Source organism: Daphnia pulex, chromosome 10, assembly GCF_021134715.1.
Source record: "Daphnia pulex isolate KAP4 chromosome 10, ASM2113471v1".
NCBI classification, from domain to species: domain Eukaryota; kingdom Metazoa; phylum Arthropoda; class Branchiopoda; order Diplostraca; family Daphniidae; genus Daphnia; species Daphnia pulex.
This window is the reverse complement of record NC_060026.1, coordinates 10,659,891-10,679,184: the sequence shown is the minus strand read 5'-3', so window position 1 is coordinate 10,679,184 and position 19,294 is coordinate 10,659,891. Positions and strand designations below refer to the sequence as shown.

The following is a 19,294-nucleotide window of genomic DNA, read 5'->3' as shown; positions in this document are numbered from 1 at the left end:
CACGCAGGGGGCTCGGACCAGATTCTTTATTATTTATTTTTTTTTTTTCTTCTTCTCCTTCAATAATAAAAATAGATGAAAAACATGAAATGAAAAAAAAATTCAAACGCGGTCAGGAAGAAAAAAAAAATTTGGAGGGAAAATAAAATAGTTTTGAATCATCGTTGTGTCCTTTAAGGTGATGCGTGCTGTCCGCTCGTTTTCACACGGACGCCAAACAACACAAAAGATTCGAAAATTTCCCGCAACTGACAAATCCAACAAGGGCAGCAGCACGTTTCGGAATCAACACGTCGTTTTCCATCACAATAATAAAAAAAAAAATAGAGATCCCCTTATCTGATTCTCTTTTCACGCCATGACGTCATTCTCCGGTACTTTTTTTTTTCCCTTCGACGTCGATGACCAAAAATGTCCCCCCATTCCATTTGTTGTTTTTTTCCTCCCCAACCGAGATCCAGCCGGATTTTGTGTTAAAGTAGACCATAACAGGAAAGATACTATATTATATACAGGGGGTAATACTGTATAATATGTCCAGTAGGCTTGTCTAAGACTGCTATCTAAATATTCCGCTGGTGGAAGACATTCCGACGTACTCTATGTAATCACAGTGGGAGGAAGGGTGGAGAACACATGGCTATATATATATATATACAAAGTAAGGAATCATTATCCATCCATCCATCCATTGCGAGCCGACCTTAAACTTATACATTACCGCTTTTTAATGTATTCAATATCAGGGGCTTATTTTCGATAATGCCATTCAGGAATCTCAGACACAAATGTGCGGCTGACATTTTTTTTTCTTTTCCAAGGGGTTTCCTCCTCTGATGTGGGCCGGCCGTATATACTTGGCCAGCACACACACTTGTTGCTATAGCTAGCTCATAGATTCGTCTAGAGTATGTACATATATAGTAAACGAGTCGAGGGCAAAGGGGCTCATCAAATTGATCCATTTGGTTGTTTCCTTTTTCTTCCTTTTTTCGGTTGCGCTGGGCCTGGGCTCTCACAACTATAATTGGTATATACGAGACATGAGTACGAGTACATACATACAGGCCGGGAGGAAGTGCCCAGCGCGCACACACACAATAAAGAGAGGGGGGAATCGAAATAAACGTTGCCGCAAGAGCGTTGCCTTGCAGTGCGTCCGCTTTGAATATCTGATGATTCATTATGCTAATCCAAATCGACTACTCTTCGACTCCACACAATCAAAAACTTTAATATTTCTTTCTCGACAAAAAAATAAAATAAAATAAAAGCGAAACAAAAAACAAAATAGAGAGGGATATTTCCAAAAGTTTTGTGAAGGGAAGCTTCACGCCCGCTATCACGGATCATCCATCACTCGATCGTTCATCCCCTCTTCTTCTATTCCACATGCGCTTATAGGTGGAAGAAGAAGAAGACGGGGGGAGAAAATTCACCAGGCGGCCTGGAGAACATCATCACACAGCTCTGTGCACAGCCAACGCTACCGTATTATTAGTAGTATCTATACTTGATTTTTTTGTTGTTTTCTTTTCTCTTGTCTTCTTCTACATTTCGATTTTTTTCCTTCTTTTTTATTTTTTTTCTTTTCAAAAGGCGATTGAAGAAGAAAAAGTTCGGGAGTGGGTGGGAGTGTGCCGGCTTCTTAACCGGCAGTCGGCTCTTGTATAATATTTCCTCCGTCTTTTTTTTTTCTTCTCAACTTTTTATTTATTTTTTGTTTTCAAAAATTTCTTCGAAAAAACGAAGAAGCGAGCGAAAAGGATGAAATAATAGCGGAAGAAGAAACGCGCACCCATCCATCATTGTGTGTTTTTCTAAAATAAAAGTGTTGCTTTTTATTAGCCCGTCTCTTGTGTGCCTTCTCCTCCCCGAAAAACCATCATTACTTTTAATACAATTATACAATAATGTTGGTTCAGGGCACGATAAAAGCTCACACTCGATTAAGATATTTGAATCGTGGGCTTGCTCGTGCCGCTTTGCTCCTCTTTTCTCTTTTTGTTTCTTTTCTCGCTCACTTTTTTGATGATAGAACAGCAATCAGTCGAGAGGCAAACCCCCTTTTTGTCATGATCGACCTCACTTCCCGACCGCAAATGAACTAAAAAAAAAAAACACCCAAAAAAAGGGAGCACAACCGAAAAAACTCGACTCCAATTTACCCCCGTTCTTTTTTTTTCTACCAACACCAAGCGCCTTCATCAGTTACGGGTTGACGCTTCCCCCCCGAAATGTTGAGGTACATCGTGAGCCTCTCTCACTCGGAAACTTACAATCACACACTTGATGAACCAACCAAAACGCTTTTACACAGAGAAAAGGTGAACAAACACAAAAAAAAAACCCAAAACATGTATAACATTCCGCACATTAAGCTAACGAAGAAAGCGTTTTCTCCCGCACACAGCTCTCTTTTGTTTTTCCCCCCGAAAAAAAACTTTGAAGAATGACTCGGTTGTCTATATACAAGCCAAATAGACAATCGAAATGAATCAAAAGAAGTTGTTTTAAAATAATATCATAATTCCACACACGGGCCCCCATTTTTTCGAGACGTCAAAAGAAGTTCCCCAGTTCGATTCTTTTGAAAGAAGAAAAATTCGATTCAAACATGCCATAATCATCGCTCCGGTTTTTTCTGTCTGTGTGTGTTTTTCTCGTGTGCCGACAATGGAGTTTGGCTTTTCTACAGTCGCACTATAAACCACAAGAACAAACCGAAAAGAAGAAGAAGAAGAAAAAAAAATAGCAACATGTACTCTCTCTCGGCCCTGGCTAACGTATATAACGAACCCCATAACCGTTATCATAAAGATAAACGAGATTGTTGTTTTCTTTTCTCATTTTTCTTCCTTTTTTCCTTCATTCGAGAGGGAAAAGAAAAATAATAATTTTTTTATTTTTTCGTTTCTAATATACCAAAAGGTCGGGGCAGCCAAAAAACATCGGCAGCTCCGGGGATGAACGATGGCCGAGCGATAAGATTGTTTTTTCTCCTTTTGAACGGTTGGAAAAAAAAATCGGGAAAATAGCGGCGCTCAGCGGCCGCGTCCTACTGGGTGAGTACTCCCCAACATCATCAACAACAACAGCAACAACAAAGAAGAGCAATTTTTTATCGGGAGATGAAAGAGCGCGCAGCCATTAAACGTCTGACGGTATACACATCCTATATGCCGTCCGAAACTTTGTAGAGTCTCAAAAAAAAACAAAAAAGAAAAAATCAGGAGAAAATCATGGAAGGTCTCCGGGTAGAGAGAAAGAGACGGGAATTCCAGCGGTGGTGGGCCCCAACAAGATAATGAATCAGCAGCGGGGGATATGGCGGTACTGAATCAAGTTGATCGCGACGGACACTCATTTACACCCGATATTTATCCTCTCGGCTATAGCGCATTCCCTTTCAAAAAAGCATTCACTCATTATTCGACGGCTATACACACGAAACAACACAGCAACAACAACAACCCATGAAGAGAAAAAGGCCCAGCAAACCATCAAAACGAATCAAAAAATTTGATTGACTGAGCTCGAACCGTCGCTCTCTCCTTTTTCTTTTGTAGAATGTCTCTACTTTCCTCTAGCTTCTCTTTTTTCTTCTTCTTTTTATTACATCATCATGGTAATAGATGATAGGGCGCCAGACGGATCCCCCCCCCCATTTGAACCCGGTGCGTTGTTTGTCGTTGACCTTTTTGACGGTGAGCGCACGCCAGTGAGAGACGCACTCTCTTTTTCTCCCGTCTCTAATCTTGATTAGGAACGACGAAGACGACGACGACTCTAAACAGATTATTTGAGCTCCTTCGGCTCCTGCTGCTGCTCCTTTGCACTGTGCCCGTGGCACCATCCATTAAGGTTGAAACTAGAATAAATAGAATATACGGATAATATTTAAGAAGAGCCAACAACAACGGGGTTTTTTGGGGCGTAATAAAAGCAGAGGAGGACCACATCCGGGCAGGTTCCCCTCCGGCTCGTGTGACCTCCACGGTCAACATGAACTGCTCCTATCGAGGAAAGAAAAAGGAAAGAAAAAAAGAGTCTCGAGCTTCTTTTCTCTTGAGGATAAGATAGATACTCTCTCTCGTTCTCTCTCTTTCTTTGCGCGCTATATAATAACATATATATAGTTTAATGCGTTTGTGCAGAGTAAATCCGTGGCCCCCGGAACGGTTTTGTGGAAAGCCGTGAACAAAACACACACACACACACACAGGACGTGGAGCGAAGAGCGTCTGGCGCGAGGGCGGAGTCGTCGGATCACGGCGACACAGTTACGGACGCTTTCACACGATGAATCGATCAGCGATTATTATCCAAACAGAACGTTATAGATATTATATTTAGTCGTCGTAATATTTCTCTCTCTCGGCTCTTTTTGGAATCGACAAAATCTTCTCTCTTACGGGCTCGTACATCCGTGCAATGCTGGAATTTGCTGGGCTTTTTCTTTTTTCCCCTTCAACGGCGGCCCAACCCAAACACAACACAGACAGTCAAACTGGAACGTGACGAATGCTTGTGCGCATTTCTTTTTCCCGTTTGTTCGTTCATTTTATTTATTTATTTTTCTGCATAACAATGTGCACACGGCCGAGCTTTGGAATTTTTTCATTTTTTTTTTCTCCTTACCTCGGCGTATTGTCGATCAGCTCGAATCTAAAGTAGACATTTGAATTTAAATTTCCCCCTTTTTTCTCTCTCTCTCTTACGGTCTTACCCTATCTCTTCTTGTACCTCCCCAAATCGTTCGTGAAAAGAGAATGTAGGCGGTGCCACCTCGGAGAAGCCACACACACACGCGGACCGACAATGCCAAGACTCTTTTGCTCTCTCTCTCTTACTATCTTTTGTCCTTTCTTTCTTTCTTTTCTTCTTCTTCTTCTTTGCCTTTTTTTTCTTTTTCTTTCGGGCTTTCATCCTCCTGATGGCCAACATTTTGACAGCCAATTAACTAAAGCCTTTACGAGGCTGCGTCAGACCGAACCCTTTTTTCTTCTCTCTCTTTCTTTCTCTTTATGAGAATCCATTTTTGATACATAACTCATCAAACATTTTTCCCTCCTTGTTTTTTCGAAAATAACAAAAACTGATAAATGACAGCCCTCACTTGACCCCTATCGGTGCGAGTTCTCCTTTTGGTTTTTTTCTTCTTTTTTTCACGGACTTATTCACCGTCATCCCCAAAAACAGACTCTCCGATGCATAGAGAGAGAGAGAGACTATATACAAGAAAAAAGGGTGGAGCCGCTTTTCAATCAACGATGGAAATCTGGCCCAATAACGAAGAGGGAGAAGAAATTTCCCTGACATTTTCAAATTTCCCGGTAATCAATTGAAAGACCCCAAAAAGACTTTCAAACGAAGAAATGGCCAAATCCAAGTAGAAAAAGAAAAAAAAAGATGGATAGAGTCGAGAGTGAGAAAGAGACAGGGGGATGCGGGAGTTGGCGGGAAAAATCCCAAAAATCAAATGAAATTGGTGGGCATCGGCGGCGGACGACGCCAAATGGAGATGAAATCATTCGAGTAGCACATTATATACAGAAAGAGAGACGAAGAAGAAGAAGGCAGCGGAACAAGACAAGAAAAGATGGTTGGCTGCATTGAATGAGAAGCGAACGAAAAGGAAAGAACAAAAGCCTTTCATCATCATCATCATCATCATCATCATCGATGGCGCATTTGCATATTGATGATGACGCTCTCTGCGCAGCTGCGATCGAATCACACGCTACACTATAGAAAATAACAATAATGAGGATCCCTTCCATCCTTTTTTCTTCTTCTTCTTCTTATTCCACACAAGAAAAACTGGGGGTACTATAGACGCGCAACATACCACGATGAACTGACAATTTCATATTTTTTCCAAAAAGAAATATTCATAATAATAATAATAAAAAGATAAAAAAAAAAGAAAAAAGAAAAAAAAAGATCCGGTTTGAACGGCCCTGCCTGCAGATATGAATTAAGAGACGGTCGATCACGCTGCTGCTGCTGCCCATATAGCTCCTCCGAGAAGCATCTCAACTCTTCTTCTTCTTTTTTCTTTTTTCGACTATCTAGCGCGTATCGTATCATCATCCACCGCCCATCCATCACGGCTTCAATCACAATCACGCAAGCCAATCTCTTCTTTTTCTCCATTCGTTTTTGTTTCATTTTTTTCAAAAAAACCAAAATTGTAAGAGAAAAATTTCTATTTTTATTTCGCCTTTTCTTCTTCCAAAGTTTTGCGCCTCCCCCCCACCACACCTTTTGTTGTAGTTTATTATATTCCGAGCTACTATACTATACTGGTGTATATCTATAACTACTCGTTTTGGGAATTTGGAGGATTTCTTGAACCGCTATTTTCTTTCTTTCTTTTCTTTAGAATTCAAACGAATTTTTCTTATTCAGAGTTTAAAAGGGGGAAAAATAGAAGAATTTTTGTGTTTTTGTTTTTCTCTCACACTCTTTGTGATTCTTTGGGTGTGACTGCTCTTGTGCCGCGTTGGAGACCCTCCCGTGAGCTGTAAATAACACCACTACCACCTCCTTCTTCTTCTTCTTCTTCACCACCACCACAGCGTCTTTTTCTTTCACCTCCCCTCTGTGTTGTCTATCGCTTTGGTCGTCGTTGGTCGCGTCGGGGATCCCGCCATGCGTACAAGAAGGGCGTGCACCTTTTCGACGCGCGTTTTTTTTTTTTTTTTCAAAACTAAAAATTTCCATTTCTATTCCCGTTTTTGAATTTCCTTTCATTTTAATCTCGTTTTGTTTTTTTGTTTTTTGGTTTTATTTCTCATTTCGCAGGTGAAAACTTTTGTATAGTGGGCCGCACAGTTTTCACCCCAGCGGTCGAGAAATAAATGACTGTAATTAATCTAATTCGGACCGGAATGAGATGAATGGCGGGTCACTCACCTTGGAGAAGCCGATGCTGGGCGTGGGCATCTGGCCGAGGTCGTGTCGTTTGAAAACTAGAGCCAAGACAAAATAGGAGAAAAGAAAAAAAGATTAAGAAAAAAGAAAAAGAAAACGAGAACAACAACAAAACGGAACAACATAACATGGGAATCGAAAACTATCAAACACCGCCTACTACGCTATTAGTGCACATATATATATACCTACGTGCACGCAGGCATGCCTACACAAACAGCTGTTTTTTTGTTGGCGTTGAATATACAGGATACACAGGATCTACTACACACAGGGTCTGGCTAATGAGTCATTAGTAACAAGGATTTATTGATATCAGTCGTTACTTTCGAAAGTGGATGCCTAATCACTATCAGCTGTCATCGATAACGTATCAGCCATCAAAAACGAGATGGCGAACGGGGCAATCAACAAGAATTAGAAAAAAGAAATGAGGGAGACTGGGAGGAGCTTCAAATCTGGTTCAAAAGCAAAACGAAAACCCAGAAACAAAAAAGAAAAATGCTCATAAATCCACTTTGGTGATTTATCTCATTTTCTCTTGCGGTACCAGAGTCACTCAACTCGTCTTTACCCCCCACTTGAAGGGGGAGAGAATTTAACAAAAAAATAAAAAATCTCTAAATGCACCAACTGGTTATTATCTCATTTTTTGATTGGGAGAAAAAGAAAAAAAGAACATTCTGGGAACCACAAGAGAAAGGGAGGAAAGAAGAAGAAGAAAACCCGTTCCGATGTTTTTTCTTTCCGAAAAGATTTTTCTTGTACAATCTTTTCATATACGTATACATACATGTAATATCTATACGTATTATATTATTATTATTCTTCCGAGCTGTTGCAATGTGGAAGAAAAAAAAATTCTTTCCATCGTCCACCATGTCTTTTTCTCTCTTCGTTCCTTTTTGGCGTCAGGAGTCCGTTTGTCCGTTTTCTTTTAAATTTTATTGAGGTGCGCTAACAAACTCAACAAATGACGCTAGATTCTGGGAAACCAGTTTCCAGCTCTTTTTTGTGACTCCTCGGTGTACCCAAGAAAAACAAGTCGCATGTTCTGGTCTCCCAGGTACAGCAGGTACGGCACAGACACACACACACACCCGTGTGTGTCATATTTTTTCGTATGTGTAGAGACGAAGCGAAAAATGGCGAGACAACCGGATCTTTACGAGTTAGTTGCCTATTGGGTCCTCGTTGTTTGAATAGAAATGCACGCGAACAAATAGATAAAAGATGGGAAAAGAAGAAGAAGAAGAAGAAGAAGGAATTGGAATAAATTAACTCGAGCCCGTAACGAAAAAAGAAAGAAAAAAAGAAAATCAAATTATCAATTCTTACGTGACGGCGATATTGGAATAGAGAGAGAACTCCCCCCACATCTAAACACCGAAATGTACAACACACACACACACAACCAAACAGAAAAATAAAATAAAATAGGAGGAGTTGGATCAATATATGGAATTCAATTAGCGGCAGAGTTGCAGAGAGAGAGAGAGAGAGAGAAGCGATCATATTTTATGAGCTACAAAGTGTGTTTCCCGCACACACACACACAGCCTCTATGCCGATGATATGCCCACCACAGTTGATTACGTCGCCGTCTCTATCCCAACCGGTCAGAGGAGGAAAAAATAAATAAAATAAAATAAAAAAAAAGGAAAAGGTGTCGGAGCTATAGCGCGAAATAACTCAAATTCCGTGATTTTTCTTATCCATTTTTTTTTTCAAAATTCATTTTTTCGTCTCCTTTTTCCTCCCCGTAAAAGAAAAAAAAATAATCATCATCACCATAATAACATAATAACCAGAAGAATAAGCTGTATAATAGACACGGTATAAATAAACAGACGAAATAGAGAGAATTTCTTGGGTTTTTTTTTAAACAGAAAAAAACTGTAAGAACAATGGATCGTAAAAATAAATAAGTTGAGAAGAAACCAAAATGAAGAGGAGTGGAATCTGACGAAGATAGAAAAAAAAAGATATTGTGTTTGTGCACACATATCCGTCACGAATAAGTGCATCGGCAGTATCTACTCATCTATCTGAAGAAAAAAACAGATTCATTGGCGCCCATTTCAAAGAAAAATTTCAAAAGTGGGAGAGAGAAATATCCGCCGCCGCAGCAGCCGCTTGCGGAGCGAACCTAATCCGGCAACCGGATTAAGCGCGCGTCTACCGTATGGTTACGCACAATATAAAGTAACAGCCAGCCCCCTTCGGTTTGATTTCTCCGCTGAACCAACACGACGAAAACAATCGGTTATTGGATCTAAACCGAGCAGTTTAGAGGCTCCTCCTAAATAACACACACGGCGCTCACCGATCAAGAAAAACCAAAAAAGAAACCAAAAAACAACATCTAGAACATTGTGAATATTGATAGCGCATATCCTTCACAACAATAGTTCGATAAATCATCCACTTTTTTGTTACTATAAAGGAGCTCAGCAGAATATATGGTGGCCTTCAATTTCTATAGCCGTGCGTTTGAAAAGAAATAATAATAACAATAATAAATGGCCGTGTAACTTATTCTGGGGTTCTTCAAGTCTCAAAAGAACGATCACGGATCCATCTTCATCCATCAGGTGAACCAGTGGGCTACGGAGCGAAAGGGGGCTACTTCAGAAGGATTTTTTGTCTTCTTTCTTTCTTACTATACCTTTGATAAATATAGTAGTAGTACTATATATATTACCATTTCTCTCTGTACCGTAAGAGTTTGATCGTTTTGAACCGTCTTCTTTCTCTTAAAAGTTTCGTAATTCAACAAGTGGCACTTATCACAAAAGAAGAAGGATAGCTATAAAAGAAAAAGAGAGAAAAAAAAGGGCCATTGATTTATCGAGCCGGGCAATAAGATGGAGCAAGTCTATCATTTCCTCGTGGGGTTCTCTCCGCTGCTGCTGCTGCTGCTGTCCAACCGGTGGAACAGTTCCTACTCCTCCCATTTCTGGGAGAAGAGTCAAGTCGCTCATTGAGCTACTCTTTGCCTATGATGGCGATTATCGCTGGGGTAGGAAAAGAAGGAATCCAATGAATCACTGGGCTTCTTCTTCTTCTTCTTCTTCTTTATCCGCATTTCTACCTTGAGCTAATCACTGCCGAAGAGCTAACCCCGAACAAGGGAAAAAGTGGGAGGTACCTGGACTCTTTATAAGCACACGTCGCATACATTAAGGAGAGAAAAGAATGACGTGTATATAGCAGCTCGGTAGTAGTAGTGCCTAGTCAACTATTATCCCCCCCCTCCTCCGTTAAAAAAAAAATGTGCGAGACGTACATTTCTTTCTAATGCCTTCAAGTGGAAATGATTTGATCGATAGAGACGTCACTGCCCCCTAAAACCCCTCGGTCTCTCTGTGTGTGTGTTGTAGACGATCTATCTTTTTCTTTTCTTCTTTCTCACCACCGGCTTCTTCTTCTTCCTATTTGAACGATATTTCCCAATCGATAAAAAATTTCAAATAAATAAATTTAGAAACAAAAATTTTCGTGTGTCACCCTCCCCGTTTGTTCGGGTGATTTCATCGCAACATAATCAATCGATCGTTTTGTTTTCTTTGATTTTCGTTTGTTTGTTTTTTCCGGTCGACCGGTCCCGTCTTCCCCTCAAGAGTCGCGCGGTCTTTCTTTTCCATTTAAATATCTCAAAATGTCCCCCTTTTTCTGTTTTGTTTTTGTCTTTTTTTTCTTCTCTGTGCTGCGTGAAGCTGAAGCATGTTATATCTTAACACAGGGAAACGGTTCGGCGTCTTCTTCTTCTTGCTATCCCCAAAGAGGTTGGCTGTGTGTGCGTCGCCATTGTTTGTTTGATGCAGCGGGACAGAGAGACAAGCGTGGGATCTTGTCATCTTACAAAATAGATACAAACGCGGACACACGGAGTGAAAGGCAAAAAGGCAGAGAGAGACCCCCCCATGGAATATTGATTCGCCATTGATACGCCGCCGCCGCTGTTGCGGTTGCCGCCATCTCTCCCTCCCTCTCCTATATTATAGATATACATATACCTATATACTATATATACTATACAGTATATAAATACAAATATTCTTGAACAAATAAATGATTTTTTTTTCTATCCTTTTCTCTCTTCTTCTTCTTCTTCTTCATCTCCACATCTCTACTCGATTCGTACCGTCCTGGCTCGGCGCAAGACTCGGCGGGAGAAATGAACGCGAAGGCGAACAAGAAGAAGAAGAAGGACTTTGTGATTGTACGCCGCGGGACCACCCACACAACACCCGTTATCTCGGCGTACACAAGAAAACAATGGGACTCTCTCTCTCTTTTTCTTTTTTCTTTCTTTCATTCTTTATTTTTCCCGAAAAAACTTTTTCTCCTACCCCATCCTCTCATAATTCCATCCAGGACTCTGTGTTCCCTATTGAAATTATCGATTGCCAATCTGACTCTCCCGTAGACGTCGATGATGACACTAAAATAACAAGGAAGGACCCTCTCCATTGAAATTCAAGCCATTAGCCCATTCATTTCATTTCATTTCCATGTCGACAATGAAAGAAATGCCCCAGTGGTGACCTATTAAAAAAATAAAAGCGAAACAAGACGAGAGAAAAGAAGAAAAAAAAGGGACAAAACCAAGACAACAACAACAAAAAACTACTTGGAAGAAGAAGACGAAGAAGAAGTATTATAATAATAATAATACGAAGCCGAAAAAAGATAATCCAAGGCTTAATTTCATTTTAACGAGCTCTCCGCTTTGCTGCAGCAGCAGCAATACTAGTACTACATATCTCTCTCTACACACTGACTTGGCTATGTAAAGCTGCGTGGTGTGCTGCTTGATGATGATGCGCTTCATTATATTCTTTTTTATCCAATGAAGGACGGAAGAAAAAAAATACAAAAATGAGTGGGGCAAAAGGAAAAAAAAAATAGAATTCAACCAGACTGGCCTGTGAGCTGGCCCCGGCTCAACTTAGTCATCCTTCAAGATGAATCAAATCCATCCAGTCATCCTGAGAACTTTTCATAATAATAGTGATTTAATATCTCCCAAAGGGTGACGTGGGCAGAATTCACTCGAGCGCATATAGGACGAACGGCTAGCTCTCTCTCTTATCCATCCAGTATATAAATATAAATTGTATAATACATTTCGATGTGGACTGGACAAACGACAAACGATACGCACCTTCTATCGTGTGCATAAAACCGTTGCCCATCGCCCTACAAGTCCAGCCCAGCCAAAAATTTGGAAGAAAAAATCAAAAGGTCCATACAGCTGATATCAATCGGACGCACGAAGAATAAAAAGGACGGGCAAAGGATTCTTAATTTTCAATTGCCGTCCAAGAAAAACTGATCTCATTTCCAGATTGACTCTTAATGACTTTGTGGTGGTAGAATGTGGCGCCGAATTATTTTCCAACATTTTTTTGGGTTGTTGCTGCTGTTGTTTCTCCGGTGCACGCACACACATCATTCTCCACTAGCTGCACAATGGGCCAGAGAGCGATGGAGGAGTATAAGAAGAATCAAGGAGTAAGAAGAGAGAATGAAGAAAACAAAAAAAAAAGGTGAAGAAAAGCGAAACTTTTTCATTCTCTTTTTTTGTTGTTGTTGTTGTTGTTCTTCTCTCGGTGGTTGTCCTACTTCTCAGTAACTCCCCTTCTCCTCTCCTCCTCCTACTATTTTTCTCTTCTGGCTTATTTGCTCCCCTATAAAAACTAAGAGTTCTCACGCTGCGCAAGTGTATATACTATAACCCTTTCATTCGGGAGGCGAATGAACGCGAACGAAAAAAGCAAATGGAGATAAGAAACGGCAATCTTTTTCGCTTCGAGAGAAACGTCAATGTCGGGAAAATAGTGAGGCGACAGGTTTTTCTTTTTTTCAAAAAATAAAGATAGAAAAACTTTGAGTGTTTTTGATCGGGCCGGATGTTTCTTCTCGAACGATTTGAATACAAAATTATATATATAACAAGAAAAAGCTACGGCGAGCTCGAAAGCACCTGGCTGATGTTATAGACACACACACAAGCACATTCCAGCCCTCGAGGGGATTTATTTCTTTTTTTTTCTCGGCTCTTTTTTATTTTTTATTATTATTCTTTTCATTCTCTTTGTTAAATGTATTCCATCATCGAGCTTAAAGGGAGGTCGGCGCACTTGCTCTACGGGATACTTGAAGCTTAAAGACAATCAACACCGGGCGTTTGTCTGTGCGTGTGTGTGTGTGGCTCCTTTTCTCCTCTTAATTGATGAAGTGGCCCCCCCAACTGAAATGCCACAGCATTTGCTTCCCTCCAACAACCCAAAAAAAGAGACGGGCCAGAAGAAGAAAAAAACCCACCCTGGCTTGTTAGGGAATCAGTAAAGAGGGGGCTGTCACATCGAGTGTGGAGAGAGATTCATCATTCCTTTTACAGTAGGTATAAGGCTAGACCTGGGGGTAGTACATATATACGATGACAAAAGGGTGCCAGTAGTTGATTGCCACTCGAGTTAAAGTGGGGTTGCGACCCCTTCTGACAGACTCTCTCTCCCCCCATGACAGTGGTGACACTAAAACTTCATTGATAATGTAAAGCTTTCACTGATGATGAGCTCTCTCTCACCTTGCTGGAAGTAGTTGGCCTTCCTGACGTAGACACACACCAGGGCCATGAGCTGCAGCTGGGACAGGCGCTGGCGTGTTGAGGCCGGCAAGGGGAGCAGGTCTCGCAGGTGACCTATCTCTGTGTTGATCAGGTCACGGCGCAGCTTGCTGGCCCCCTTGGTCGACTTGCTGGCATCGAAGCTGCTAAAGAATATATAAAAAAGGAAAAGGTGATGAATGAGATGGCCCACAATCCAATTCGGGACACAACAACCTGAAATGAGGAAAGCTGTTAATGATAATGCACAATAAAATCAATTCACTAATGACTAGGAGATTCCAACCGACGAAAGCGAGGCAAACCATCCTTCTACGGTGGTGGGCCCATCATGCCATATACTCGTTCGTTTGTTTTTCTATACCTCTAGAATATTTCATTGATGAACAATTTCCCGAAGAGAGTATAAATCAATAACACACGTCGAGATCACGACAGAGATATTGCCGAATTTATTCGCAGAGCAACAGGGGAAAAAAGTAAAAAACGATCCAGTTATAAAAAGAAACCCAGAATCCACCATGTGGAGATGAGCCAGCAGACGAAAAAGATGATTGTTTTTGGTTTTCTTTTGTTTTCTTGTTTACGTTTTTAAGCGCGCGCAGTTCAAGAACAATAAATCAACTCTCAAAGAAGTTCCCTCGGTAAAATTGCTGAGGAACAGGAAGAGGGAGGCCACAGCCCGTGTCATCAAAATCCCGAAAGTTCACTCATCAGTTCGCTGGCGCACTTATTTGCCCAACGACCAACGACGACGACGACGATACGATACGTCGTAAAGCATTTCCCCTCTTTCCTAATTTTTGTCTCTTTTTTGTCTGTTTTTCTTGTTTAGTTTTTTTATTATTATGATTGTCATTATAATCAACACAATCAGAGAGACGAACGCAATAAAGACGGGGGTAAAAACGAACAACAACAGAAAAAAAAAAGTCCAACAACATTTTCCGGAGCTCTCGTCATATGTTGTTGTTGTTGTTGTTGTAGGTTTTTTAACTCCGTTGACTTTACGAGCCCATTCCATCAAGCAATGAAGAAGAAAAGGGGAAATAAAGAGAGTCTCATTGCAGCACTCTAGTGACGTTTTTCTTTCATTTCGGGAAACAATAATAAAAATGGGATGATGATCCTTTTGGTCAGAGGTGCACGGTGGTCGTAAAAAGAAAAAAACTCAAAAGAAGAAGAAGAAGTTGACGACTTGAGCCATTGGCAATTGAAATGGTTCCAGTAAAAAACCGAAAGGAATAATAGCCATTAGACAGATTTTCTTTCCCGCATTTATTTTTTTTCTCTTTCAAAAAATAAAATAAAAAAAAGAGACAGAAAAGATGATGATGGGAGAGAAATGCCACCAACCAGTAGCTAAAACGGTTATCGAATCGTAATCTTTTCTATGGCAGCTGAGCGACTACCTCTCTCTGCTAAGGTACATAAGCTGGAGCAGTAGTAGCAGTGCATTCCCCATCGTAAGGGACATGCAACAGAGGAAAAGAAAAGAGAATATCAAAATTCCCTTTTGTCGGCATGATCGATCTCATTCCGGACATTCTACTTTACGTATATATATATATTCTTATCACCCCCCCCCCCCCCCACTTTTTTTTTACATATACATATAATATTCCTATGATGTGATTTCAACAATATGTTTTCATACGCGCTGTTTAATATATACGTATGTATATATATTTAAACGCGCAGTCGGAATAATATGAAATGGTTGGGGATGAAACCAGTTTACTAGACAAGGTCTCTCTCAATTTTTACCTAATCGCAAAAGTCGAGGTCGTTCGCGACGGCCAAAAACCAAAACGCCAGAGAAATAATCATCTCTCCCGTTTTTTTGTTTTTTCTGCTTTTAAACGGAATTCGAGTTCTGCAGGTGTTTGATAAGTTTGGGCAATGACATCACACACACAGGTGAACCAGGACGACGATTGCCGTTTGGGGAAAAAGCTCTACGTTGCTAGTTAGACTATACTACTATAGACACTATAACACTGGTTGCTGCTACCTAGGAGAGTGCTGGGGGTATAGACGTCCATTATACATAAAAATAAAAGGTGCGACAAGTCTTAATAATAACCACCACCTTTTTTTGTTTCTCCCTTGGAGAGTTGGAAGAAGATAACAACCTAACATCTCTCTCTCTAGCTGGTGGTGGTGGTTATATAGTAGAGCAATTCAGCCCTGAAGCCAACTTATTTCGGGGTTGCTCTGGGCCACAAGGTCTCCCTGTCTGCGCCAGCGTCGCCGGAAGTGGACCACAAAATGTTACTTCATTCTTTTTTCTTTTTTCCTTCTTATATATCGTATATATATATATTCTTTCCTTGCGCCGTCTTCTTTTTTAAAGGTGACCGGTAAAAGGAAAAAAAAAGTTGAAAATTGGAGCCGTTTAAATGGAACCTGAGGAATTCTTTCTCTTCTTCGGCTGACTCTTTTCCAGTTAATTCTTTTCCATTTTTGTTTTTTCGAGGAACCTATACTAGGCTATACTGCATCTTCTATCAAGTATCTATTAATACATTTTGAAATGCGTTTATACACTCTCGGCTCTCCACAAAACTGCAACACTGCTGCATCAAGCAGAGAGAAAAGGGCCATCAAAAGATATGGGAAACCGTAAATCATTTCGCTTCCTCTCTAAAAGGAATGACGACGACGCTTGCGCAATTAAATACAATGTGAACTCTCCATGTTGATAAATTGAAGCCCCGGTGTGTGTGTGTCCGCTCTTATATGTATGTAGGCCTTATATTTTGCTGGGCTGTTGAAAAAGAATCTATCCGAGATAGAGTTAATTACGGGCAGCAGGCTATGGGGCGCGACTCTCGTTAAGAGGCCTTCTATTATAATATATTCTTGCTGGTGATGGCTAGAGCTAATTATCACATTACGATTAGTTAAACCTTTCTTCTTTCTTAGATATCCTATACGACGAAAAAACAGCAGAGACGTACGGACAGTCGTTTTGATATTCTACAGTCACATTATATAATAATAATAATAATATCCTTTTGCCCAGCCGGGGTAGAATAAGTAAAAAAGGGGGTCAAACAGTCCGTTCTCTCTAATAACCACTGTGCCAACTGCTGGCATTCAAATCATCAAAAGGAAATCAACTAATAATAATAACTCGTCTCATTTTTTTTGGCCATTTGCTTGTGCTGCTGACCAGCTATTCCAGTCTGAATAGATAATCTGGAGAATTTCATGCAACCGTCTGTTAACGTCAACGTCTAACTGTCAACGTCCTTGCCAGTTGTAGACTGGACCGTGATGACATTCGTCTCCTATCGGCCTCGTTTTTTTTAAATATTTTTTTGTTTTTTTTGTTTTAAGACTTTCCCATTGGTTCCTGCTGCGACTAGCAAACAAAAGAAACTCTCGAGATGACGTAAGTCGTTCACTTATGGCAAAAAACCAAAAAACCAGTTGCCGAACTTTTCGAGTGAGCAAAAAATAAAATAATAAATAGAAAAACGAGTCAAACAATAAAGCAGATTTTTTGCGTTCTTGTTGAAACAAAAAGAGAGAAAACACGCGGGCTATGCATAATACTTGTCCTCCTGGGCTGATGTGTCTCTCTAGCTACGGTCTATCCTCCGATATCATGGGAAACATGAAGAGATAATACGGAAGCAACCGCTCAAGCAGTTCACCGCCGAACTAGTTTTACCCGTGTACCTACACATGTAAGTATAACAAACAAAGACGATGACGAAGGTGAACCGACAAACAGTGGGAAAAGAAAAATAAATAAATAAATAAGGAGCCGACGACGCTTTTGTTTGGTTTGTCCTTAATGTCTCGTTGGTATCACAGCAAAGTTGCTGGCGCAAAAGAGATGTGTCAGATTGCGACAAACGGATTATCGCAAATTGATAACAAATAAAAGCAAATCGCTTCAAGGGGGGAAACTTATTGGCCTGATGGATTCATTCGAGCCTGACGTCCCGACTCTTGTTTGTATATCAATATTTGTTTTTTGTTGTTGTTTTTGTATTATATTATATTATATTATCCGATAAATTCCCGCAGTTTGTCCCGGAACACCTACCGAGTCGGCTTCAATGTCCCGCACGATTGAAATAAAACCGTCGTGTCTTTTTCTTTATGCTATACGTTCTGTCATCATTTAACAAAAGGGACTAAATAGAAAAGATGAAAGGTACGCCGATTATTTATTTAAAAAAAATAATTTCAATATAAAATAGTGTCTCTTGATGCGATATTATTCTTTTCGACGGAGCAAATTGTTTTCTCTCGAATTTGACAGGAGACATAATATAGCTAAGAAATGTTCGATGATATTATACAGCAAACTCTGTGCTCTAACAACACTTCCGGAATGCGCCAGCCAAAATATCGGTCGGCGGCGGGCGTATTCGAAATATTTTTGGGAAACTCGGCAAAAGACAATCGCATATATTTACAGACATGTGAACGAAATAAATTAAGGGAGAAAAAAAACTCGAACAAGGACTAATAAAAAATTACAGACGGAAAGTAAAAAAATAAAAAAAAGGCGCGCATATATGAACCAGACTCCACAAATGAATCGGCTCATTATTCTTAATGATAGGAATTAGACGATTCTTCTTGAAATAATTACTCGCTGAGCTCGTTGCAAGCGCTGATGCGCCAGGGAAAAAAGAAAGAAAGAAGAAGAAAAAAAGAGAAAGACGTATACAGGTATATTATATCTGTGCTGCTGAGATGTTAGTCGGTTTGTAATGCGACCGGAGTATAGAGTTGTCGGAGCTCCTCTTATTCATTTTACGGACTGCGGGGATGAATACAAAATGCGCGGGATCCTCTCCGACCGTCTGTCTGTCATGGAGAGAGCGTGTGTGAATTTCACACGACCCCTTCATATCTCTCCTGTATATGTGTATAGGCTCTATGCTGCACAACACATACACATATACCTGTGTGTGTAGCTACATAAATAAATACGGAGAGACTCTCTCAGCTTCTTTTCTTTTTTGCCAGGATGAGAGAGAAAAGACAATCACCTGGCCTCCCTCTCAAATGAATAGAGAGAGGCACACGCAACTCTTGTCAACTTTCACGCTGCTCCTGCCTAGGCAACTCATTTTCGTAGACCTTTCGCTCATTAAACGCTACGGAAAAAATCGTTGCGTAACATCCCGCGTTCGCTATCCACCGCTGTCAACCTGATAAATATTATTATGAAATGTTTTTCTTTTTCTAGTTTTACAAAAATAAACGAGCTCAGATATCCGAAAAAAGATTCGTGGACACACAAGCGAAAAATAGAAAAAAAGAAAAGGGGAAAACGATCGAAACGAATCGCAGTTTTGAGACATTTATAATGCGCGCTGGATGAATGTCTGCTGGCGCATTCCCGACAATCGAACGTCCGTGCATAATGCGATAAACTTGTAAACTGACCTATTCCTACATCACCCAGCACACAAAGAGTATATGTATGTACATATATATATATATATATATGTATAAATATAGTTTCCATGGAAATGGGCCATTAAAACGCCTTTTTCCACCTTTATATTCTTTTGTGTTTGTTTCTTATTATTTCACCACTTTTTCTTTTGTCGTTATTTATGTGAATGTCGACATTTAACGGAAACTGGCCCAGTTATTCTTTTTGACTGGACAACAACACGCACTCTGGAACCCTGCCACCACTAGTATAACGGCTCTATCTGGAAAAAGAATAAATGTCGT

The 19,294-nt window shown here is 40.4% G+C and overlaps 1 protein-coding gene across 5 annotated transcripts in view; it reads right to left on the bottom strand.

Annotated features, from left to right (window-relative positions):
* LOC124205025 (protein single-minded-like) overlaps window positions 1-19,294 on the bottom strand; it is a 47,323-nt gene that overhangs the window by 24,961 nt on the left and 3,068 nt on the right. The window contains exons 1-3 of one of the 5 annotated variants that reach the window (XM_046602303.1): window positions 13,941-14,224; window positions 13,538-13,792; window positions 6,922-6,977 (exon numbers count right to left, since the gene is read on the bottom strand). In XM_046602303.1, the coding sequence (XP_046458259.1) occupies window positions 6,922-6,977; window positions 13,538-13,792; window positions 13,941-13,956 (327 nt within the window). In that variant the 5' untranslated portion in view covers window positions 13,957-14,224. Of the gene's footprint in view, window positions 1-6,921; window positions 6,978-13,537; window positions 13,921-13,940; window positions 14,225-19,294 lie in introns of those variants that run through there. The other 4 variants (XM_046602307.1, XM_046602302.1, XM_046602306.1 and 1 more) reach the window with 4 other exon arrangements.